Source organism: Loxodonta africana, chromosome 6 (assembly GCF_030014295.1).
Source record: "Loxodonta africana isolate mLoxAfr1 chromosome 6, mLoxAfr1.hap2, whole genome shotgun sequence".
Lineage (NCBI taxonomy): Eukaryota > Metazoa > Chordata > Mammalia > Proboscidea > Elephantidae > Loxodonta > Loxodonta africana.
The window spans coordinates 56,215,765-56,241,842 of NC_087347.1; the positions used below are offsets into that span (position 1 = coordinate 56,215,765).

General features: G+C 39.5%; 1 protein-coding gene across 2 annotated transcripts in view; it reads right to left on the bottom strand.

The window, feature by feature from the left end:
• MFSD6 (major facilitator superfamily domain containing 6) overlaps positions 1 to 26,078 on the bottom strand; it is a 91,719-nt gene that overhangs the window by 16,823 nt on the left and 48,818 nt on the right. The window contains exons 1-2 of one of the 2 annotated variants that reach the window (XM_064286890.1): positions 15,546 to 15,942; positions 15,381 to 15,478 (exon numbers count right to left, since the gene is read on the bottom strand). In XM_064286890.1, the coding sequence (XP_064142960.1) occupies positions 15,381 to 15,478; positions 15,546 to 15,565 (118 nt within the window). In that variant the 5' untranslated portion in view covers positions 15,566 to 15,942. Of the gene's footprint in view, positions 1 to 15,380; positions 15,479 to 15,545; positions 15,943 to 26,078 lie in introns of those variants that run through there. The other variant, XM_003405956.4, reaches the window with a different exon arrangement.

Sequence of the window (26,078 nt, forward strand, 5' to 3'; positions counted from 1 at the left end):
GGGTTAAGTCAGATGAAGAGCAGTGGAATCAGAAAACCTCCAATATGGATGGTAACAAATAGAAATTTCACTTAGGATACCAGTCCAGAATTTCAACTGTCCAACACAGGCTGCGTAATGATTCTCTTATCATTTCTCCTTGCTCTTCCAGAGCTTAAGAGCAAGGGAGACATGGTTCTTTCTCAGCTGAATAGGCATGCTGAACAAGAAAAACAGAGTAAAGCTTCATAAATGCCAGCTCAAGTCTTTCTAGTGGTGACATTAAAAATCTACGTTTCATCAAAATCTTTGCCCTGATCCCACTAATACAGCACCCTGCAGAGAAGGAGCTCACACGGACTTCATTTTCACACTTTGGTGGTTAAGCATTTTCACACTTCAGTGGCTGAGCTTATTAACGCGAAAAAAGCCTCTTGAGGTATAGCAGCTCCTCGGATGACTTACCCTCCAACCTCTAACAAAACAAAACAAAACAAAACAAAAAACAGTTGCCATTGAATTGATTCCAGCTTATGACAACCCCATGCATTACAGAGTAGAGCTGCTCCATAGGGTTTCCTTGGCTGTGATTTTTATGGAAGCAGGTTGCCAGGCCTTTCTTTTGTGGCACTGCTGCTTGCATTCAAACCACCAACTGTCAAGCACAAACCATTTGTGCCACCCAGGGACCCTCCTTACATACAATTTAATACCAAGAATAATTTGGATCACGGTCATCTCACAACCAAAACTCAGGTTGCTGCTGTCATTGTTGTTGATAACCAGTCGATTCCAACTCACGGAGATATCATGTTTGCAGAGTAGAACTGCTCCACAGGGTTTTCGAGACTGTGACCTTTCGGAAGCAGATTGCCAGGCATATCTTCCAAGGTGTCTCCGAGTGGGATCAAACCACCAACCTTTTGGCTAGTAGTTGTGCACTTAACCATTTGCACCACTCAGGGACTCCTAAAACCCAAGTAGAAAGGAGCATAATAAATTTGGGCTTGATTTTTATCAAATGTTTATATAGCTGATCACAACCATAAGTGTCTGAATGGTTCTGTACAAAAGTAAAGGGGGAAAATTTCTATGGGTTTTTAAAATGATATCTTGAAAAACAAATATGAACACCCATCCCCCCCCCCCCCCCAGTAATGTTTTAAGCACTTATACCCACTGTCTTTCTAAAATAGAGTGCAGGCTCTTTCTGGGTAGGAAGTATGTCTCCTACTTCTTTACATGACACCACCAGTTGCCCACTGAACACCATGTTTGCTGCCAGTGGTAGCTAAACAGCTAAAATGACAGGGCTGTAACAGGATACTGGCTACTGAATGTGAACCAAGAAAGATTATGGGAAACAAACATCCTCACAACACCCAACAGCATCCAGTGGTCTTACTGTGATCCTCAAATAGATGCCTAGTATAGCCTCCTTCTTAGGGGTCTAAAACCCACCCGGTCTAGACAGGTGGAAATTTGCTTCTCCCACATCTCATCTAATTATTACCAACACAGCCTAAGGAGACAGATGCTGAGAGGATGATAAAGAACTCCAATGGATGAAGGATAACATGGGATCCTTCACCATTAGTTACATCCATCCCAGAAGGGGAAGAAGAAATGGGTAGCTGGAGATATGGAGTAAACCACATCATTTGTCTCCTACCCCTACGTGTCCACTAGTAGTACAGGTTCTATGGTGTTTTGGGGGTAATGCAAGGGGTAAGAGGATGAAGAGATGAACCTTCTCACATATTTTTTCAGGTTCCCTTGTATGGCACTGGTTGGGATTCAAAGAATGGAAGTGCCGATTGTTCAGGGTCAAAATCATCAATGATGGCAGACAACATCTCCCTCCCTCTACCCTTTCACAGCAAAGACTAGGTCTTTAGTAATTATCAGGTAATAATTCCAATTAAGGAGATAAGGGGCAGCTATCAAAACCATGGAGTCCCTGAGTGGTGCAAATGGTTAATGTATTCAGCTGCTAACTAAAAGGTTGGAAGTTCAAGTTCACCCAGAGACCTCTCAGAAGAAAATCCTGGTGATCTACTTCCAAAAAATCAGCCATTTACAGCCCTACAGTACACAATTCTATTCTGGCACACATGGGGTTGCCATGAGTTGGAAATGACTTGAGGGCAACTGATTTGGTTTTTCGTTTATCATGATAGTTGGCTTACTCTGTAATTCACTCAGTGTTTTGTTGTCATCATTTAGAAATTTACTGCATCCTAAGTAGCGTCTCCTTAAGCACTGGGATTTTAAAGTCATTTGGACAAGCCTTGTAAAGATGGAAGGATCCGGGATGGCAAAAACAAAAACAAAAACTTTTCAGTCAGAAGTATATTCCTGTGATGCAGGATTTATTTAATCCAAATGGATGATCCACTATTTTCAGCGGGTGGGCATGAATCAAACAAAGGGAAAGGATTTTGTTTTTTGTCATACAGCCAAAATACTCAGTGCTCACTTCTGCCAGGGAATGAAATCGTCCTCCAGTTTTAGACACAAAGAGCTCTGTGAAAACCAGTCACACAGATCCCTCTGTTAGACTAGGATTCTAAGTATTTTAGAACCCCTTCTTACTTGTTACATTTTATAACTACGTTTCTTCCAGCACATGGGGAGAACAAAATGAAACAAAGAAGTATAAATTGTAGCCTGCCACAGATTTAGATTCAGAACATGGCCAGCTCCCTCATACACCCTGGGGCACACACTAGTATTATATATCCTGGGTCACATTTTCAGATGATAAAATCCATCGAGCCATAACTACAGTGCACCATTTACATTCCCTTAAATGCCATTCTGCTTCCCACTTCTGTGCATTGGCACCTGGCTCTATCCTATGCCCACTGTTGTAGGCCACCTGGTGGGGATTCCTATTCACCCTTCAAAATCCAGTTCACAGATGATTTCCTTAGGGGATTTTTCAATAATACCTCATCCTCCCACTCCCTGCCTCACAAAGCTAACCACTCTCTGCACAGGACTCTCTTTCTGCATCTGGTATATTTTTCTGTGATTGCATATGACACATTATATAGGAATTAGGTATTTATACATTTGGCTTTAAGACTTTTGGGCCTAAGTATGAATGTATGTATAAATTTATTTATATATTCTCAGCACCCCACATGGTGTCTGACCCCTAAAGTAGCTACTTAATACTTCTCTGATAAATTAACTGAGAAAAAGTTTTTCAATTCACACCAGCATTTGTTTTTCTCTCTTACTAAATTCTTTTTATTGTTCCACAACCATCTGTGGATGCTCTTTTTTCTGAGTCACTTATACAAACTGTCCTTTCTTGTCTAATTCATATTAAATTAAAAGGAGAAAAGGGAGGAAGAAGATACATGCATATATCTTTACAATACACTTTTTCATTCTGTAATATACAAGTTTTTTGCCTAGATTCTGCACACTGTGACATACCAGTAAACAAAGTGGTTAGGGCAGGCAAGGATCCACCTCAGAGGGTATAACAGAAACTAAAAAAGAAACTAGAGGTGGGAAATCCTAAGAACTGTGTTGTGTATACTTGCTATTGCATGATTTTTCCTGGAGTTCACATTTGGTGTTGTGTTGTTAGGTGTCATTCAGTCGTTTCTGACTCAGAGTGACCCTATGAATGACAAAGCAAAACATTACGCAGTCCTGCGTCACCCTCACAATTGTTATGCTTGAGCCCAATGTTGCAGCCATTGTGTCAATCCACCCCTTTGAGTGCCACCTTCTTTTTCACTGGCCCTCTACTTTACCAAGCATGATGTCCTTCTCCAGAGACTGGTCCCTCCTGATAACATGTCCAAAGTAAATGAGACAAAGTCTCACCATGCTCACTTCTAAGGAGCATTCTGACTGTATGACTTCCAAGATAGACTTGTTTGTTCTTCTGGAAGTTCAATATTCTTCACCAACATCATCGTTCAAATGCATCACATTTAGTGCTTGTTTTTTTTTTTTTTTTAATAACGCAATGCTGAGAGACATATGTCCCACCTCAAGACCCTCTGGAATTCTAATTCTTACAAATGATGATTTCTTATTTTAAAACCAAATTTTATTTTCTATCTATTTGTAAACAAATTTCCTTTCATCAGTTATACACAAAGACCCAAATAAGACCTGAAAAAAGCACCTTTAATAGTATGTATATATTTGAATTTTATAATTTTAATGGGAATATAAATTATATCTCCTTTCATTTAGAATATTTTTTTTCATTGCAAAGATGAAATTTGATAAATGGGCTCACATATGTATGTTTTGCTTAGATGTATAATTGTGAATGTTTCATCTAGATTTCATGAAAAGAAATTAATTATGTTGATTCTTCCATATTTAGGTGTTAGGGAAAATGATAATGGCAATCTATAAGGCTAACGAACTTGTATATAATCATAGACTATTTAGTACGATTAATGATTTAATCCACGAGAGCCAAAGTATGACCTTGAGTATACCCCACTTGAATTTAGAGACTACCTCAAGAGTAGATTTGATGCATTGAACACTAATGTCCAAAGACCAGACAAGTTGTGGGATGACATCAAGGATATCATATGTGAACAAAGCAAAAGGTATTAAAAAGACAGGAAAGAAAGAAAAGACCAAAATGGATGTCAGAAGAGTCTCTGAAACTTGCTCTTGAACGTGGAGTAGCTAAAGCAAATGAAAGAAATGATGAAGTAAAAGAGATGAACAGAAGTTTTAAAGGGCAGCTCAAGAAGTCTAAAGTATGATAATGAAATGTGCAAAGATCTGGAGTTAGAAAACTAAAAGGTAAGAGCAAGCTTAGCATTTCTCAAGCTGCACGACCTGAAGAAAAAAATTCAAGCCTTGAGTTACAATACTGAAGGATTCTATGCGCAACAAAATACTGAATAATGCAAGAAGCATCAGAAGAAGATGGAAGGAATACACAAAGTCACTGTACCAGAAAGAACTGGTTGGCATTCAACCATTTCAGGAGGTAGCATATGATCAACAGCTGATGATATTGAAGGAAGAAGTCCAAGCTGCACTGAAGGCACTGGTAAAAAAACAATGCTCCAGGAATGGGCAGAATACCAATTCAGATGTTTCAACAAAGGGATGCTACACACTGGAGGTGCTCACTCACCTGTGCCAAGAAATTGTGAAGATAGCTACCTGGCCAACCAACTGGAACAGATACATATTTGTGCCCATTCCAAAGAAAGGTAATCCAACAGAAAGTGGAAATTATCAAACAATATCATTAATACCACATGCAAGTAAAATTTTGCTGAAGATAACTGCAAAACAGTTATAGCAGTATGTAGACAAGGAACTGCCAGAAATTCAAGCCAGATTCAGAAGAGGACATGGAACAAGGGACATCATTGCTGATGTCAGATGAATCTTGGCTGAAAGCAGAGAATAAGAAAGATGTTTACCTGTATTTTATTGACTGAGCAAAGACATTCAACTGTGTGAATTATAACAAATTATGGGTAACATTGTGAAGAATGGAAACTCCAGAACACTTAATTGTGCTCATGCAAAACCTGTACATAGACCAAGAGGTAGTCATTTGAACAGAATGAGGGCATAGAACATGGTTTAAGATCAGGAAAGGTATGCGTCAGGGTTATATCCTTCACCACACTTATTCAATCTGTATGCTGAGCAAATCATCCTAGGAGTTGGACTATATGAAGATAAATGCAGCATCAGTATTAGAGGAAGACTCATTAACAATCAGCAACGTGCAGATGATACAATCTTGTTTGCTAATAGAGAAAAGGACTTGAAGCACTTACTAATGAAGATCAAAGACTACAGCCTTCAGTATGGATTACACCTCAACATAAAGAAAACAAAAATCCTCACAACTGGACCAATAAGCAACATCATGATAAATGGAGAAAATACTGAAGTTGTCAAGTACTTCATTTTAATTGGATCCACAATCAATGCCCCTGGAAGCACCAGTCAAGAAATCAAATGACATATTGCATCAGGCAAATCTGCCATAAAAGATCTCCTTAAAGTGTTAAAATGCAGAGACGTCACTTTGAGGACTAAGGTGCATCTGACCCAAGCCATGATATTTTCAATCACCTCATATGCATGTAAAAGCTAGACAATGAATAAGGAAGACTGAAGAGGAATTGATGTCCTTGAATAATACTGTTTACAAAGAAAATTACATATACCATGGACTGCCAGAAGAACAAATCTGTCTTGGAAGAAGTACAGCCAGAATGCTTCTTAGAAGCAAGGATGGGGAGACTTTGTCTCACATATTTTGGACATGTTATCAGGAGGGACCAGTCCCTGGAGAAGGACATCATGCTGGGTAAAGTAGACAGTCAGCAAAAAAGAGGAAGACCCTCAACGAGATAGTAACCATTGCTGAATGGTTGCTGAAACATAGTGACCATTGTGAGGATGATGCAGGACTGGGGAGTGTTTTGTTCTGTTGTACAAAGGGTCACTATGAGCTGGAACTGACTCCATGGCATCTAAGAACAACAACAGATTTAGGGGTCTGTGCTGTCACAGAACCACCTCAACTCCAGTGATCTTGTACTGAAACTTTATTTTAATCATAATGCCAAACCCAAACATTTTAACCACGATGCTAAAAGGGATTTTCAGGAAATAGTCTGGATTCTAGGAGAGATCATAGCAATGGGCCTTGAATAAAATACATGTTTTCAGTGCTTTTACACCATGTGGCAAGAGCGTCCTGGAATCATTTCAAAGTTATCTGCTGAAGGAAAACAATTCAATGAAGGCAAAAGAAGATCTCAGGTCAAGATATTTCACCAAAGACTTAAATGTTCATGGGAAAACAATAGCCTGCCAATAAAGCTTTAGCTATAAATAACCAAGTACGATAAAAACAATTAAAGATATAAAATAATTATAAGAGGAATGCGGGGCCAAGATGGCAGAATAGCCAGGTGCTTCCTGCAAACTCTCTTACAACAGAGACCCCCCCCCCCAAAAAAACAAATGAAACAATTATATTTATGACAACATAGGAGCTCTAAACATCAAAGGCAAAGTTAGAAGACGGACCAAGCAGCAGGGGGAGGGAGAGTTGGTTCAGAGCCGAAGAGGAGTAACTGGACCTGAATTGCTGGGATCCCTCAGGCACTATTCCCGGGAGCAGCTGCGGCGGACTGGTAGTAGCATTTGGGCGCAGTTTCCTCAAGGAGAAGCAACCAGCCGCACAGCCTATTCACACCTCCGGAACCAGAGAAGAACAGCACTCTCAACAAAAGCTAAGCACTTGCATGTATTTTACCGCACCCCCACCCCCAAGCCAGCTTCAGTGGCTGTTGATTTCCCTAGGCCTGAAACAGGCCCTGTTGAGCACCTGGAGCCATTCTCCCAGCTTTGGAGTAGAAATAAATTCACAACTGGGGGAAAAGATATTTGCCAGCTCCACTAACCTGGAAAGCTCAGGACAGAAATGGTTTCTGTCCAGGCATAAATGGTCCATGGACTTTGAATACCTCTCCCCACTGCATGGACATGTGTGGGCCCATTTCAGGAGAACAGGCCCTTGTTGACAGGCTACAACTGTTTCAGCTGTGTGCTGGAGAGGTGGGTGTTCGATGTTTGGCACCACTTTGCCTATTAAACAGGGTCCTTACCTACCTACATCAGGGGCCTAAAGACTGGTGGCTCCATTCAGGTCACCCAGCCACCCATGACACAAGTCCAAGGATAGCTGGTACGTCCCAGTCCTTACAACCAAAAACATTAGGTGCCCATGGTTCGTCTGCAGAACTCACACACCTGTACACTGTAGGGAACAGGGACGTGCTTTCCTCAGAGATATCTGGGGGATGATTCTCGGCCCCCTGCCTTGTTCAGAGTGTGACCCCCTGCTGCAACCAGATACCGGTACCTACACCAATCACCCCTACCCCTCTAAGACTGTAGGACAGAGCCTGTACCACACAATTCATAAGCAACTACCTGGACACCTGAGCTGAATTCATACAAGAGAAGTGAATGGACTCCTAGACTGATATACTGGATAACAGCTCTAGCCATCTGGGGAGAGAATGTCAGAGCTCCAAAGGCAAAAATGATCAAGGTAGGACACTCAAGCAACCCATTCAGACATATTGAAACAAAACAAAGCAAGAAGCTACGATACAGTAAGCAAACATAAAATAAACTAATACAATAACTTATAGATGACTTGGAGACAACGGTCAATATCAAGTCACATAAAGAAGCGGACCATGGTCACCTCAACAAGCTCTCAAAACAAAGAATCAACGATTCTTCTGGCTGAAGGTGCCTTCCTGGAACTACCAGATGCAGAATTCAAAAGATTAATATACAGAACTGTTCAAGACATCAGGAATGAAATTAGGAAGGAGATCAGGCAATACACAGAACAAGCCAAGGAAAACACAGATAAAGCAGTTGAAGAAATTAACAAGGTTAATCAGGAACATAATGAAAAATTTAATAACCTGGAAAATTCCATAGACAGACAGCAATCAGAAATTCAGAAGATTAACTATAAAATTGCAGGATTAGACAACTCAAAAGAAAGTCAGAGGAGGAGAATTGAACTAGTGGAAGGCAGAATAGGTGAACTTGAAGACAAAGCACTTGGCACCAATATATTTGAAGAAAAATCAGATAAAAGAATTTAAAAACACAAAGAAACCTTAAGAATCGTGTGGGACTCTATCAAGAAAAATAATCTGCGAGTGATTGGAGTACCAGAACAGGAGGGATAACAGAAAATACAGAGAGAATTGTTGAAGATTTGTTGGCAGAAAACTTCCCTGATACCGTGAAAGATGGGAAGATATCTATCCAAGATGCTCACCGAACTCCACATTAGGTAGACTTTAAAAGAAAGTCACCAAGACATATTATAATCAAACTTGCCAAAAGCGGAGATAAAGAGAGAATTTTAAGAGCAACTAGGGATAAAGAAAATGTCACCTACAAAGGAGAGTCAATAAGAATGAACTCCGACTACTTGACAGAAACCATGCAGGCAAGAAGGCAATGGGATGACTTATATAAAGCACTGAAGAAAAAAAACTGCAAGCCAAGAATCATATATCCAGCAAAACTGTCCCTCAAATATGAAGGTGAAACGAGGACATTTCCAGATAAACAGAAGTTTAGAGAATTGGTAAAAACCAAACCAAAACAACAAGAAATACTAAAGGGAGTTCTTTGATTAGAAAATCAATAATATCAGGTACCAATCTAAGACTGGAACACTGTACAGGGCAATCAGATGTCAACCCAGGCAGGGAAATGACAAAAATAAATCAAGATAAAAGAATGCTCAAAACAGGGAAAGAGTGATATTATGTAAAAGAAGACAAGGTTAAAACAATAAAGAGGGACTAAGAAATGTAGTCATAGAGCTTTCATATGGAGAGGAAGACAAGGCGATATAAAGAAATAAAAGTTAGGTTTAAATTTTGAAAAATAGGGTTAAATATTAAGGTAACCACAAAGGAGACAAACTATCCTACACATCAAAATAAAATACAAGAAAAAAATAGAGACTCAGCAGAAACAAAATCAACGACAACGAATAAGAGGAAAAGACAACATGTAAAGTTAATCTACTCGGCACAAAAAATTAAGTGGGAAAAAGAAACTGTCAACAACACACAAAAAAAGACATCAAAATGACAACACTAAACTCATAAAAAAAAAAAACAAAAAAAACTCATACCTATCCATAATTACGCGGAGTGTAAATGGACTAAATGCACCAGTAAAGAGACAGAGAGTGGCAGAATGGATTAAAAAAAAAAAACATCAAATATCTATATGCTGCCTACAACAGACAAACCTTAGAGACACAAACAAACTAAAACTGAAAGGACGGAAAAAAATACATCAAGCAAACAACAATCAAAAAAGAGCAGGCATGGCAATATTAATTTCTGACAAAATTGACTTTAAAGTTAAATCCACCACAAAGGACAAGGAAAGACACTATATAATGATTAAAGGGACAATATACCAGGAAGACATACCCATATTAAATATTTATGCACCCAATGACAGGGCTGCAAGATACATTAAACAAACATTAACAGCACTGAAAAGTGACATAGACAGCTCCACAATTAGAGTGAGCAACTTCAACACACCACTTGCGGTAAAGGACAGGACATCCAGAAAGAAGCTCAATAAAGACGTGGAAGATCTAAATGCCACAATCAACCAACGTGATCTCATAGATATATAGAGAACACTTCACCCAAGAGCAGCCAAGTATGCTTTCTTTCCTAGTGCACATAGAACATTCTCTAGAAGAGACCACATACTAGGTCATAAAGCAAGCTTTAGCAGAATCCAAAACATTGAAATATTACAAAGCATCTTCCCTGACAATAAGGCCATAGTAGTAGAAATCAATAACAGAAAAAGCAGGGAAAAGAAATCAAACACTTAGAAACTGAACAATACCCTGCTCAAAAAAGACTGGGTTATAGAAGACATTAAGGATGGAATAAAAGAAATTCATAGACTCCAATGAGAATGAAAACACTTCCTATCAGAACCTTTGGGACACAGCAAAAGCAGTACTCAGAGGTTAATTTATATCAGTAAACGCACACATACAAAAAGAAAAAAGGGCCAAAATGGAGAAACCTTAAGAATCATGTGGAACTCTATCAAGAGAAATAACCTACGACTGATTGGAGTACCAGAACAGGGAAAAAAGAACTATCCCTACAACTTGAACAAAAAGAAAGAGAGCAACAAAAGAAATCCTCAGGCACCAGAAGAAAGCAAATAATAAAAATTAGAGCTGAATTAAATGAGATAGAAAACAGAAAAACAACTGAAAGAATTAACAAGACTAACAGCTGGTTCTTTGGAAAAATTAACAAAATTGATAAACCATTGGCCAAACTGACAAAAGAAAAACAGGAGAGGAAGCAAATAACCCAAATAAGAAATGAGATATTACAAAAGACCCAACTGAAATTAAAAGAATCATATCAGATTACTATGAAAAATAGTACTCTAACAAATTCGAAAACCTAGAATAAATGGATGAATTCCTAGAAATGCACTACCTACCTAAACTAACAAAAACAGAGGTAGAACAACTAAATAGACCCATAACAAAAGAAGAGGTTAAAAAACAGGATCAAAAAACTCCCAACAACAACAACAACAAAAAGTCCTGGTCTGGATGGCTTCACTGCGGAGTTCTACCAAACTTTCAGAGAAGAGTTAACACCATTACTACTAAAGGTATTTCAAAGCTTAAAAAAGGACGGAATACTCCCAAACTCCTTCTATGAAGCCATCATATCCCTGATACCAAAAACAGGTAAAGACTCCACACAAAAAAGAATATTATAGACCTATATCCCTCATGAACTTAGATGCAAAAATCCTCAACAAAATTCTACCAACAGAATTCAACAACATATCAAAAAAATAATTTCACCATGACCAAGTGGGATTCATACCAGGTATGCAGGGATGGTTCAACATTAGAAAAACAATTAATGTAATCCATCATACAAATTAAACAAAAGACAAGAATCACATGATTTTAGCAATTGATGCAGAAAAGGCATTTGACAAAGTTCAACACCCATTCATGATAAAAACTGTCAACAAAAGAGGAATAGAAGAAAAATTTCTCAACATAATAAAGGTATTTATACAAAGCCAATAGCCAACATCATCCTAAATGGACAGAGACTGAAAGCATTCCCCTTGAGATCGGGAACCAGACAAGGATGCCCTTTATCACCACTCTTATTCAACATTGTGCTGGAGGTTCTAGCCAGAGCAATTAGGCTAGATAAAGAAATAAAGGGCATCCAGATTGGCAAAGAAGAAGTAAAAGTATCTCTATTTGCCAATGACATGATCTTGTATACAGAAAACCCTAAGGAATCCTCAAGAAAACTACTGGAACCAATAGAACGGTTCAGCAGAGTATCAGGATACAAGATAAACATGCAAAAATCAGTTGCATTCCTCTACACCAACAAAAAGAACATTGAAGAGGAAATCACCAAATCAATACCATTTACAGTAGCCACCAAGAAGATAAAACACTTAGGAATAAATCTTACGAGAGATGTAAAAGGCTTATACAAAGAAAACTACAAAACACTACTGCAAGAAACCAAAAGAGACCTACATAAGTGGAAAAACATACCTTGCTCATGGATAGGAAGGCTTAACATTGTAAAAACGTCTATTCTTCCAAAGGGATCTATAGATACAATGCAATTCCAATCCAAATTCCAATGACATATTTTAACAAGACGGAAAAACAAATCACCAGCTTCCCATGGAAGGGAAAAAGGCACCAGATAAGTATAACATTACTGAAAATGAACAAAGTGGGAAGCCTCATTCTACCTGATTTTGGAACCTATTATACAGCCACAGTAGTCAAAACTGCCTGGTGCTGATATAACAAGAGATACATAGACCAATGGAACAGAATTGAGAATCCAGACATAAATCCATCCACATATGAGCATCTGATATTTGACAAAGGCCCAAAATCAGTTAAATGGGAAAAGATAGTCTTTTTAACAAATGGTGCTGGCATAACTGGATATCCATCTGCAAAAAAATGAAAAAAGACCCATACCTCACACCATGCACAAAAACGAACTCAAAATGGATCAAAGACCTGAATATAAAATCTAAAATGATAAAGATCATGGAAGAAAAAATTGGGACAACATTAGGAGACCTAATACATGGCATAAACAGTATACAAAACATTACTGACAATGCAAAAGAGAAACTAGATAACTGGGAGCTCCTAAAAATGAAACACCTATGCTTGTCCACAGACTTCACCAAAAGAGTAAAAAGATTACCTACAGATGGGAAAAAGTTTAGCTGTGACATTTCCGATCAGCGCCTGATCTCTAAAATCTACATAATACTTCAAAAACTCAATTACCAAAAGACAAATAACACAATTAAAAAATGGGCAAAACATATGAACAGGCACTTCACTAAAGAAGACATTCAGGTAGCTAACAGATACATGAGGAAATGCTCACGATCATTAGCCACTGGAGAAATGCAGATCAAAACTGCAATGAGATTCCATGTCACTCCAACAAGGTTGGCATTAATCCAAAAAACACAAAATAATTAATGTTGGAGAGGCTGTGAAGAGACTGGGACACTTATACACTGCTGGTAGGAATGTAAAACGGTACAACCACTTTGGAAATTGATTTGACACTTCCTTAAAAAGCTAGAAATAGAACTACCATACGATCCAGCAATCCCACTCCTTTGAATATATCCCAGAGAAATAAGAGCCCTTTTTTTTTTTTTACACAAACAGATATATGCACACCCATGTTCACTGAAGCACTGTTTACAACAGCAAAAAGATGGAAGCAACCAAGGTGCCCATCAAGAGATGAATGGATAAATAAATTATGGTATGTTCACACAATGGAATACTACACATCGAAAAAGAAGAGTGATGAATTTGTGAAACAACTCATAACATGGAGGAATCTGGAAGGCATTATGCTGAGTGAAATTAGTCAGATGCAAAAGGACAAATATTGTATGTGACCACTATTATACGAACTCGAGAAATAGTTTAAACAGAGAAGAAAATATTCTTTGATGGTTACGAGAGCGGGGAGGGAGGTAGGGAGAGGGATATTCACTAATTATATGGTAGATAAGAACTACTTTAGGAGAAGGGAAAGACAACACACAATATAGGACAGGTCAGCACAACTGGAATAAATGAAAAGCTAAGAAGTTTCCTGAATAGACTGAATGCTTCGATGGCCAGTGTAGCAGGGGCGGGGGTTTGGGGACCATGGTTTCAGGGGACATCTAAGCCAGTTGGCATAATAAAATCTGTTAGGAAAACATTCTGCATCCCACTTTGGAGAGTGGTGTCTGGGGTTTCAAACACTAGCAAGCAGACATCTAAGATTCAACAATTGGTCTCAACCCACCTGGAATAAAGGAGAATGAAGGACACCAAAGACCAAAACCCAAATCAAACCCACTACTGCTGAGTCGATTCCGACTCATAGCGACCCTATAGGACAGGGTAGAACTGCCCCATAGAGTTTCCAAGGAGCGCCTGTGGATTCGAACTGCTGACCTTTTGGCTAGCAGCCATAGCACTTAACCACTACATCACCAGGGTTTCCACACCAAAGACGCAAGATATTTATGAGCCGAAGAGACAGAAAGGGCCACATAAACTACAGACTACATCAGCCTGAGACCAGAAGAACTAGATGGTGCCCGGCTACAACCGATCACTGCCCTGACAGGGAACACAACAGATAACCCCTGAAGGAGCAGGAAAGCAGTGGGATGCAGACCCCAAATTCTAGTAAAAAGACCAGACTTAATGATCTGACTGAGACTAGAAGGATTCCAGTGGTCATGGTCCCCAGACCTTCTGTTAGCCCAAGACAGGAACCATTCCCAAAGCCAACTCTTCAGACAGAGATTGGATTGGACAGTGGGATAGAAAATGATACTGGTGAAAAATGAGTTTCTTGGATCAAGTAGACAGACATATGAGACTACATTTTCATCTCCTGTCTGGAGGGGAGATGAGAGGGCAGAGGGGGTCAGAAGCTGGCGGAATGGACATGAAAAGAGAGAGTGGAGCAAGGAGTGTGCTGTCTCATTGTGGGGAGAGCATTTAGGAGTATATAGCAAGGTGCTTATAAATTTGTGTAAGAAAGACTGACTTGATTTGTAAACTCTCACTTAAAGCACAATAAAAATTTTAAAAAATTATCAATAGTATTGAACACTATGTTAGGTGCTTAGTTGTGTAGAATAAATATTAAAAGAAAAAAAATTATGAGAACAATATTTTTCCAATGCTATAGTTAACCTAGAGTCCTGGTGGTATAATGGTTAAAAGCTGGGCTGCTAACCAAAAGGTCAGCAGTTCAAATCCATGAGCTGCTCCTTGGAAACCCTCTGGGGCAGTTGTACTCTGTCCTATAGGGGTGCTATGAGTTAAACCAACTCAATGGCACCTAACAACAACATAGTTAACCTACAAAAACAAAAACACCAAAATCTTTAAAAGATAAATCCTTTTATATATAAAAACCACCTTTGAATCTTTATGCCTAACATCTGTATACCTAACAACTGTCATAGGAGTTTAATCAAAAGGGTGTGGGTCAAACTCAGCTTCGTTTACGTCAACAAACACAGAATGGGGTAACTCAGGGTCACTGAAGAACCAGCCTCCATGACATCACCTCTTCCTTAACAACCACTTCAAAACCATTTAAAACAGTAGGTCCGCCCTTCCTTTGTAAAATCAGATACCGAAGGACACAGTCGTAACTCAGGTAGAGAAATTATTTCCATTCCAGCTGTTAACATACCTTGAAGAACTTCCATGGGGAGAACAGTCCAGGCATTTTCCAGGTAGGAAATATATATATAGCGAGCTGTATTGCAGGCCAGGCCAATGTACAGAACCCTAAAAAAGCAAAGGAAAATAAATTGAGGCCCCAGTATGAGATACAAAAGATGCAAGTATTACCTACTTTTTTTCTCCCAAAACCATTCATCCTCCAGCAGACAATGTTCCAGACTTAAGAGTGGTGAAGTAAAGGACAATTAAATTTAACGATGAACTCTCAGGAATAAGAGCGTTGCTTCTAACATATCTTCCTTCAGCCTCTTCAAAATGCTTGTTAGTGTAAAAGCAAACATCACCCTTCCTGAAACTTAATAAGCGGCAGAAACGATGCTTTTTTAAGGTAGTCTGGGCACACTGCCAGCTGTAATGACATTGCTGGCTTCTTTCCAGGTGGCTATGAATCGACTCGACAGCACTGGGTTTGGTTTTTTTTTTTTTTTTTCATAGGATAAATACACCTGGGACTGCAGCTACTTCACTATGATAGGGGAAGGACAGAACATGAAAACATCAATCTGGCCTCTCTTGCAATATCTAAGACACCAAGCAGCATCACGAGGAGGTTCTCAACGTCATTGAAAACTATCATCCAATGATGAATAATAAACTATTTGGAAATAAAATATTTTTTTCCAATGAGTTCAACTGAAACATGTTCAGTATTTTTTTTAAATCCATGATTGAAGTTATCATATGCTTATAAAAATATATAAGTCAGAACAAAATAAACAGAGGCTTAAAGTGTGGCATTCATTCTGAACTAGACAGGCTGGTTTGGAAGCAAATGGTGGCTGCTTCTCCACACAAAACACAACCCCATGGGAGCGAGTTCTCTCTCCCAGCTGTTTTCCATTTTCTGTTAATCTCCCTAACCTTAGCGCTTTTCTTGTTTTCGGAACTCAAGTGGATGAAAACTAGAGGCTGAAAGAAATAAACCAATATGACAATCAGTGATATTTTCCTAATCTTTCCCAGCTATCTTTTATATTAAAACCTTTCCTATAAACACTGTTTTCTTTTTTCCAACATTAAGCCAAGGAAAGGAAATGCTCAGAGGCACCCAGCTGGCATAAATTGAAAACATGAACAGAGGAATGAGGAAAAGACAAAAAATGGGCTGAGGGGGTGGGGCTGGGCTGGAAAATAGATACTAAGAGCGATTCAGGAGATCCTCAGTAAAGTATCTAAAAAAAAAAAAGGCTTGGTCATCTTATACTGTGGACATTATGCTCTTTGTACGTATGGGTTTTAAGAAAAAAAAGTACACGAGTTCAATCCTTGTTGATAAAAGATTTGTTAAGAAAAGTTACTACAGATTCATCAACCTTCCTTTGCTACCAAACCAAAAACCAAACCCACTGCCGTCGAGTCGCCCGTAGAGTTTCCAAGGAGCGCCTGGCGGATTTGAACTCTTGACCTTTTGCTTAGCAGCTGTAGCACTTAACCACTGCACCACCAGGGTTTCCTTCCTTTGCTAGGGGAAAAAAAACAAAGAAACAAAAAAACAAAATGCAAAACCACAACTTATGTCTCCTTTTTAAGTTCTAGTTCAGTTTTGTGCAAAGGGTCACGCAGTAAATAGTTTAGGCTTTGCAGCCACATGGCCACACCATCTCCATTGCAACTACTAAGCTCTGCTGTTGTAGCTTGAGAGCTGTTGCTGTTAGGTGCTGTTGAGTCAGTTCCAATTCATAGCAACCCTACGTACAGCAGAACTAAATGCTGCCTGGTCTTGTGCCGTCCTCACAGTTGTTGCTATATTTGCGCCCATTGTTGGTGGCTGTGTCAATCCATCTCACTGGGGGTCTTCCTCTTTTTTGCTGACCCTCTACTTCACCAAGCATGATGTCTTTCTTCACAGACTTGTCCTTCCTAATAACATGTCCAAAGTATGTGACAGGAAGTCTCGCCACCTTTGCTTCCAAGAAGCATTCTGGCTGTACTTCTTCCAAGAGAGATTTGTTTATTCTTCTGGCAGGCCGTGGAGCCCTGGTGATACAGTGGTTAAGAGCTCGGTTGCTAACCAAAAGGTCAGCAGTTTGAATCCACCAGATGCTCCTTGGAAACACTCTGGGGCAGTTCTGCTCTGTCCTATAGGGTCACTATGAATTGGAATCGACTAGATGGGAGTGGGTTTGGTTTTGGGTCTGGCAGTCCATGGTATATTCAATATTCTTCACCAACACCATAATTCAAAGGCATCAATTTTTCTTCAGTCTTCCTTATTCATTGTCCAGCTTTTGCATGCTTATGAGGTGATTGAAAATATGATGGTTTGGGTCAGGTGCACCTCAGTTCTCAAAGTGACATTTCTGCTTTTTAATGCTTTAAAGAGGACTTTTGCAGCAGATTTGCCCAATGCAAAATGTTTGATTTCTAGACTGCTGCTTCCATGGGTTTTAATTGAAGATCCAAGTAAAATGAGATCCTTGACAATGTCAATATTTTCTCCATTTATCATGATGTTGCTTATTGGTCCAGTTGTGAGGATTTTTGTTTTATGTTGAGGTGTAATCCATACTGAAGGCTGTAGTCTTTGATTGTCATCAGTAAGTGCTTCAAGTCCTCTTTCAGCAAGCAAGGTTGTGTCATCTGCATATGGCAAGTTGTTCATGTGTCTTCCTCCAGTCCTGAGGCCATGTTCTTCATACAGTCCAGCTCCTCAGATCAGTTGCTCAGCATACAGATTGAGAAAGTATGGTGAAAGGATACAACCCTGATGCATGCCTTTTCTGATTTTAAAACACATGGTATTCCCCTTGTTCTGTTCGAACAACTCCCTCTTGATCTATGTACAGGTTCTGCATGGGCACAATTAAGCATCTGGAATTCCCATTCTTTGCAATATTATCTATAATTTGTTATGATTCACACAGTTGAATGCCTATGCATAGTCAATCAACACAGGTAAACATCCTTCTAGTATTCTCTTTCAGCCAAGATCCATCTGACATCAGCATTGATATCAGGTTATTCTGATACTGAGCCAGGGTGCAGAACAACTGGTCTAGCTCATCTCCCAGTAATACTTCCCTATAATTCCATCATAACACAAATTCAGTAGTCCATCTTTCTTGCCTTCTCATGGTCTATCTGAACGTTTCTTTTAAGGCCATCTCTGAATCGGAGTTACCAGGACAACCATTATTCAGTTCAGGCCAAAGACTAAAGCTCCTGGCATAAAGTAACCCAATTAGCGCAGTTTAAGAAGTAGATTGTACTACACCTCCAAAACTCTATCCATGTGGAATTCAGTTGCTGGAGTCTGTAATTTTTTTTTTTTTTTAGGTCTCAGATTGAGGTATTGGTGGTTCAGTGGTAGAATTCTTGCCTTCCATACAGGAGACCCAGGTTTGGTTCTCAGCCAATGCACCTTATGTACAGCCACCACCAGTTTGTCAGTAGAGGTTTGGGTGTTGCTATGATGCTGAACAGGTTTCAGTGGAGCTTCCAGACTAAGACAGACCAGGAAGAAAAGCTTGATGAGCTACTTCTGAAAAATCAGCCAATGAAAACCTTGTGGATCACAATGGTCCAATGCAGTGTTTCGTTCCACTGTGCATGGGGTCATCATAATTTGGGGACCAACTCGACTCTAGCTAATAACAACAACAAGGTATCAGATTGCCACCAACAAGCCAAGTGACTGTGATCTTGATACCACCTTCACTTCTTTCCCACATTTCTAATCTCACAACTGATAGTCCTTTAGGACCAACAGCTCCTGCAAAGAAAAAAAGTGAAAGAAGTAGTATCCAGGGCAAGTTAACGTCATTTGTCTGAGCCTCATATATCAAATAGGGATAACAATATCTACTTTGCAGATCTGTGATAATTACAACACAGTGACTCAACCAAAATAAACGATAGCCTTATTATTATTTTAAAGAAAAGTATCCAAGTACCCCTTTGTTTTCTGACAAAACTTATATCCCAGAATTCCACAAAAGAGAGAAGCACTACTATTCTATCCTCGCCAACCATTCTTGGGAAGTCAGTGGCTTCAGGAAAGCAGTATGGGTAAAACTGTGACCAGAAAGGAAGGTGGCATTTTCATTTACGAAAAGGCAAAGAAGTAGACATTTATGAATAGTCACTGAAAAGTGTTTCAGCAACCTAAGAATCTCTTCAATATCTGAATGGGATATTTAAACTGCCATATTATTCACTCTCATGAAATTAGGATTTGGTAATAAAAAGGAATTTATAACATGTTTTACTAGATCATTTTCTGGATAATGAAATTCTTACTTAAGCTGAATAGAGAGCACATGTTCAGGGTTCAAGAATTCTCTTGGGCCCTGAGGTCTGGAAATATAGAATAGTCTGAAAAATGCCTCTTGGTGAGAAAAAGATGCTTATTGAACACCTAATGAAAAGGCTCAGAAGCAACATATTGCTTTCCTATTGTGCAACAGAGAGTCAGTAAGTATAAAAGTAGGCAAGAAACAATGAACAGGTGAAACACAATTAGTAAGAAGTCAATGATTCAGCAGAAAACACTATACCATGGAAAAAGCCCAATCACTATTCTCAATTCTGTATTTGGGCAAAATACAACAGTAGGAGAAAAAGTGCTTATGAGATTCTAATTTCTTATACGACTGCAATTCACAGAATTAGAAGTTTAAGTTGATTGGTGACTATCTTACAATAAAGCTCGTACTCTTTATTTCAGATGGACGGTATTCAAGATATAGATAAATTGTGAGTTATTCTGTAACTCTTAACAGAGTGTAGATTAGTTATGATGTCCTACTTCTCTAATTTTGTTGTTAGTTGCTACGGAGTCAATTCAGACTCATGGCGACCCTACGTGTGCAGAGTAGGACTGATCCACCGGGTTTTCAAGGCTGTGACTTTTTGAAAAGAGGTCACCAGGCCTGTCTTCCAAAGACTCCTCCAGAAGGATTTGAACTACCAACCTTTCAGCTAGTAGTCAAGGACTTAACCGCCCGCACCACCCAGGGACTCCTCTTTAATTTTAGCCATCCATAATATAGCTGAATGCTCCTGAGAGCACCTCTAAATCACATGAAGATAAATATAGATCAATAAACATTTACTGAGATACCACTATGCACCATGCACTATGCCAGACTTGAGAGGAATAAACACGAAGAAGAAATCCTTCTCAGCTTCAAGGAACTTAGAGTCGAGTGGGGAGACAGACATAAAAGCAAATAATTTACGTGCACAAAGTGCCATGGGAGCACAAAGGAGAGGCCCTTAAGTAAACCTGAGGGGGGCGGGGGACGGAGTAGGGACACCTGGGTTAGAAGGGCTGACAAAGAAGGTAAGAAGAGCATTACAGGCAGAGGGAACAATTTGAACAAAGGTTAACAATAAAACCTCAAGTGTTTGCAGCCAAAGGGATGTTTGAAAGATATAAGGATATAGGATCAAAGTCTAAGGGTTTATGAAGAGAAGAATGAAATTTCCCAGTGGAGATCCAATCTGGAAATTATTCTGCATTCCAGAAACTCTTTTAAAAGGCCCCTCACACCATTTTTTCTTTTTATTTTTTCACACCATAGGCTGTCAGCAGCAGAGAAAAGCCTAAGAATGTTCCCAAAACACACATTTATAAACACCCCTTGTTGAGAAGCACTGGGTGAGTGTTTTAAAATAACAGTTATCCTGGACCTTTTTCTATAAATGACTGCGTATATAGGTGCATATTCAAGTTACATCAGTACAAAAGCAAATCTAGGAGACAGACATCAAACCATGAACAATGATTATCTTGGAGATTTGTGATTACAGGGCTCTGCTTTTTCTAAGGAGTATATTTCTGTAGATTTCGAGTATTTCTATAGTGAATAAAGTACTTTTTGATAATCATATAACAATAAAGACTGGAAAAGGTAAGAAAAAAAAACTGTCAAATTAGGCATGGGAAAGACAACCATAAAATGTGGAGTAAAATAATAAAAGAATTAGAAGAACTCTGCTGTCAGATTGTTTTGGCCAGATAAGACAGCATATTTGTGTTGTCACTGAAAGCACACTAAAAGCCACTGCAGAATAGTAAGTATGGAGCTAGACTCACAAGAACTCACAAGGACATATCCACTGGGCCCTGAAATATAAAGACAATAGGCAGGACAATCTTAGAAAACGTCTTTTAGGGAACCTTTCACATAAAGTAATCATGTAGAGCTTTAAAGATGCCCATATTTTCCACTCTTATCTTTTTCTATTAGCATTTGTTGGACCAATGAAGACCTCCAGGCTATCATTACTGAAACCTGTACCGATGATTATTAAGAAAGACAATTCAAAATGTAGAATCCCAAAGACCTAGCAGTTTCTAGCCAATCTATGAAAAGATGAACCTTTCAATTGTTCTGCCCATTTTGTAATGTTAATAATGTGTAATGATGATTCTGTAACGTTCGTCTGACTTGAACAGACATGGCTCTGGTAGCACGCTTGTCTACTTCCTAGTTTTGCCTCTTTGAACACATGCTAAATAAAATCTTTTTGTGTTCCAAAAAAAAAAAAAAAAAAGAGTATTATTCTAACATTTATGTCAGAAAAGGGGAGTAGCATATACATGTATACATTTACATGTGAATAGAATCTCTCTGCTGGGATACACTAGGAACCTCACCTCGCTGACTGTGGGGTCGGGGGAGAGGGTAGGAGTTGAGGAACTGTCCCAGAAGTGGGATAGAGACTCTACTGGATGCCTTTTCATACTCCTTGGATTTTTTGCCATATGCATGAACTACTTTTTCAAAGAATGAATAGAAATCATCACTGTGTTTCATATAGCTATAAATAGACACAGCAAATGATGTAGAATATATGATTTGTGACCCATGGTTCTCCAACCTGGAGAGATAATTATGTAGGTTTCTGTTTGGGCATATAAACAATACAACACCGTAGCTAAGTTAATATTTGCTATTATTTCTATTTTTTAAAACTGTTGTGAAGCTGAGTGTGGGTAAACCATATAATGTTCCAAACAATTAAGAAAGGCATGTACAAAGAATGATTAGTGTTGCCATTGCAGTAAGTGTCATATTCTTTCCGGACAAAGAAAACGAACTATCGAGAAAGACTTAGGAAAGGTGCTTCTTTGCTTCAGAGAGCCACCTGGATAACCAAAAAGCATATGTAACACAACGGGAACATTGGAATCAAAATGGATGACAGAAACAAGACTCAGTTATAAAACAACTTTTCCTTACAGCCTATCTGGCACAGCACTCTGCCTAGCTCTCTATCCTCCAGTCACATGAATGCCAAGTGGACCCACTGTGCAACCATACACACCTTGCCCTAACTGTGTCATGATATCCTACTCCTCTTTCAGGTGTCACTCAGCTCCATCTCAGACCAGGTCCATTCCCCTTCAAATGTGATCAAAGCCTCATATGCCTTTCCTCATAACATTTATCTCAGTTGTAACCAAACATCTGCAACCTGTCTGCATGCTCCATGGATAGTGGAGACTATTTCATATTGTGTTGACTCAGTTTTGTCCCCAGTGCCTGACACATAGTACAGAAAAAAATTTTTTTTTTTTTTGTAGGCACTCAATATTCATTGACTGGAGGGGGAAAATGAATACTTTAAATAGAACATCATTCAACAAATATTTATTGAATGCACTCTGTGTTTAGTGCTAAGGATACAGTGGTGAACAAGATGTAAGCACAGTCATGTGTCACTTAATGACCACCATATACGTTCTGTGAAATAGGATGTTACATGATTTGGACATTGTGCAAACTAACGCTGTATTGTATACTGAGCAACGCTATCTGGGATACATTTGTTTCACTTTCAAATCGATACTTCTTCTTTGCCTCTGGCTGCTGCTATCACTGGCACTGGTTTTGCTGCATTTGGGAGCCATGATGCACTTCACAGTAATATTTTCCAATGAAAATTAAACAGAGATAATGCCATAAATTGGGTTTTTCTTTTTTCAATGTTACAACACCCAAGAGACGCGAGATGCATGAGATTGGATGCTGCTGCCTATGAGGCAAAGCATACAATGTTATATGGTAAACTTTTATTTGAAAGTAGGGAAAATTCACATTAAAATAATGATAGAAAATATAGTACATACAAAAGCCAGTAACATAGGCGTTTATTATGACTACCAAGATATATGTGTTAAAACAGGTTATATATGTATTCTATCATTACACGCCTAACCGCCCGCCATGGATTCAATTTTTAATGTGGTATTTCTGTTATCGCAACACTAGATGACTAACAGAGAATTTGCTATCTAGAGACTGGGGTGCTGCTCTAACAGATGCCTAAAATGTGGAAGTGGTTTTGAAACTGTGAATGGATAGAGAACCAGCAGCTGCAGAGAATCCGCAGTGGCAGAGAAGCAGCAGCAGCAGAGCCAGGAGACCAGCATGAGACAGACAGTGCTGGAGCTGACCAACAGAGTGAGAGAGCTGAGTGCCTGTGCACAGGAGACTTCCTGGCGGAGTGAGGTGCCTCCAGGTACTTATCAGTGGAGCCACAGAGCTTTGGAATACTTGCCCCAGCAGGGCAGATGTATGCGTGAGGCCTGAGGAGCTGAGAGGCCAAGAAACCAAGAAACAGAAGCTGAAGAGACAAGGAACACAAGAAGCCAAGTATGGCCATGACCTCAGAGGTTTCAAAGGGTGAAGCCATGACCTCTGGTGTTTCTAAAGCCAAGGGAGCAGAGCTGCTGTACCAGTGGGCCTGGAAGGCGGAGCTGTGCCAGTGCCAAGGGGCCTCCACTCAGAATCTGGAGTGTGTGGCCAATACCTAGAGTCTGGAGGACACCGCCATTGTGTAAATTGTCTCAGAGAACAGATGATTATTTTCAAAGCCTTGAGGGCTAATGTAATCAGTTCTGATGACTTGCTTAGTGCCTGTTATCCTTATTTTTCCTCCAGTTTCTCCCATTTGTAATGGAAATGTCTACCTTGTGCCTGTTCTGCTGCTATACCTTTGGAAGCAGGTAACTTGTATTCTAGATTTCACGGATGAAGAGGAATTTCTGGATTTTGGGCTTGGAGTTAAGACTTTTGCTATAATATGATGGGGTGAATATGTTTTGCGTGTTAGAAGGATATGATTTTTGGGAGCACCAAAGAGTGGAATGTCATGGATTGAATTATGTCCCCCCAAAAATGTGTGTATCAATTGGGCTGGGCCGTGATTCCTGGTATTGTGTGATTTTCCTATCTGTTGTAAATCCTACCTCTGTAATATTAATGAGGGAAGATGGGCGGCAGTTGTGTTAGTGAGGCAGGCCTCAACCTATAAGACTGGATTGTGTCTTGAGGCAGTCTCTTGAAATACAAAAGAGAGAAGCAAGCAAAGAGAAAGGGGGACCTCATACTGCCAAGAAAGAGGTACTGGGAGAAGAGAGCATCCTTTGGACCCGGGATGCCTGCGCAGAGAAGCTTCTAGTCCAGGGGAAGATTGATGAGAAGGCCGACAGAGAGAGAAAGACTTCCCCTGGAGCTGATATCCTGAATTTGTACTTTTAGCCTGTTTAACTGTGAAGAAATAAATTTCTCTTTGTTAAAGCCACCCACTTGTGGTATTTCTATTATAGCAGCACTAGATGACTAACCCACCGCCCAATCCCTTTGTATACAAGAGACATGAGATACTCGTGTTGTGTGGGGGAATATGTTGTATTCCCTACATCCAGTTACATCTGCTTCATCCAGTTCTGTGAGGGGGATTTCTGAACTCTATTATAACCTATGGGACCACGGATGTATATGCGGTTAGACACTGCCTGAACGGATGTTATCTGGCATATGACTCTATATACTATGTACGTATAACTATACATGTAGATATGTGTTAAGATACCTACTTATGGTATAGGAATAGGTGATGGGTATGTGAAAGAATGAATTGACTTATAAAAGAGGCTTAGTAACAGGATAATAATAATAATAATAAAAAGATGTTCATATTTGGAAACATTTTGACTAATGCTAATAGGCTATGGTTGAAAATAAGTATTAAGTCATTTATGTGGGCAAGCAACAGTTCAGTAAGTCACTGATTAGTTTGCTTATTTGGGGCATCCCGTGCACTGTGCAATGGAACCTCAGCACATGTGCGCCAGCAGATAACAGGGTTCTTGGGTACCCACAGGCCTATCTCACCAGAGGCACGAAAGCTAGCCTGCAAGCCGCAAAGCTCAAGGAGTCAGTGGCATTCCCATGACAACCAACCATTACATAGCTGGAGGGGTCACCAATAGAGACCCTGGGAGCCACCAAGCTTCTATCACCAAGCAGGTGTAGCTGACCACTGGCCTATCCTTGTAAAATGAAGAATATGAACCAAGTTGTGGGTCAGAAGAGTAAATGGGGGAAAAGGAATATTCATTTCTGCAGCTACCAGTATTTCCTTCAATTGTTTCTGCTAGAAAAAGAAAAGGTCAAACTGAAGTCTGAGTCTCTGCTGGTCTTAAATCATTCTTTGTTTTGCTGCCTTCAGATCTTTCTTGGCTTATAAACCAAGCTAAGAGTGGGATTGTTGTTACCATCAGCAGGGTCCTGGCCATATTTACATCTCTCCATTCTTTTTGGACCCCTGGTGGCACAGTGGTTAAAAGCCTGGTTGCTAACCAAAATTTTGGCAGTTCAAATCTACCAGCCACTCCTTGGAAATTCTA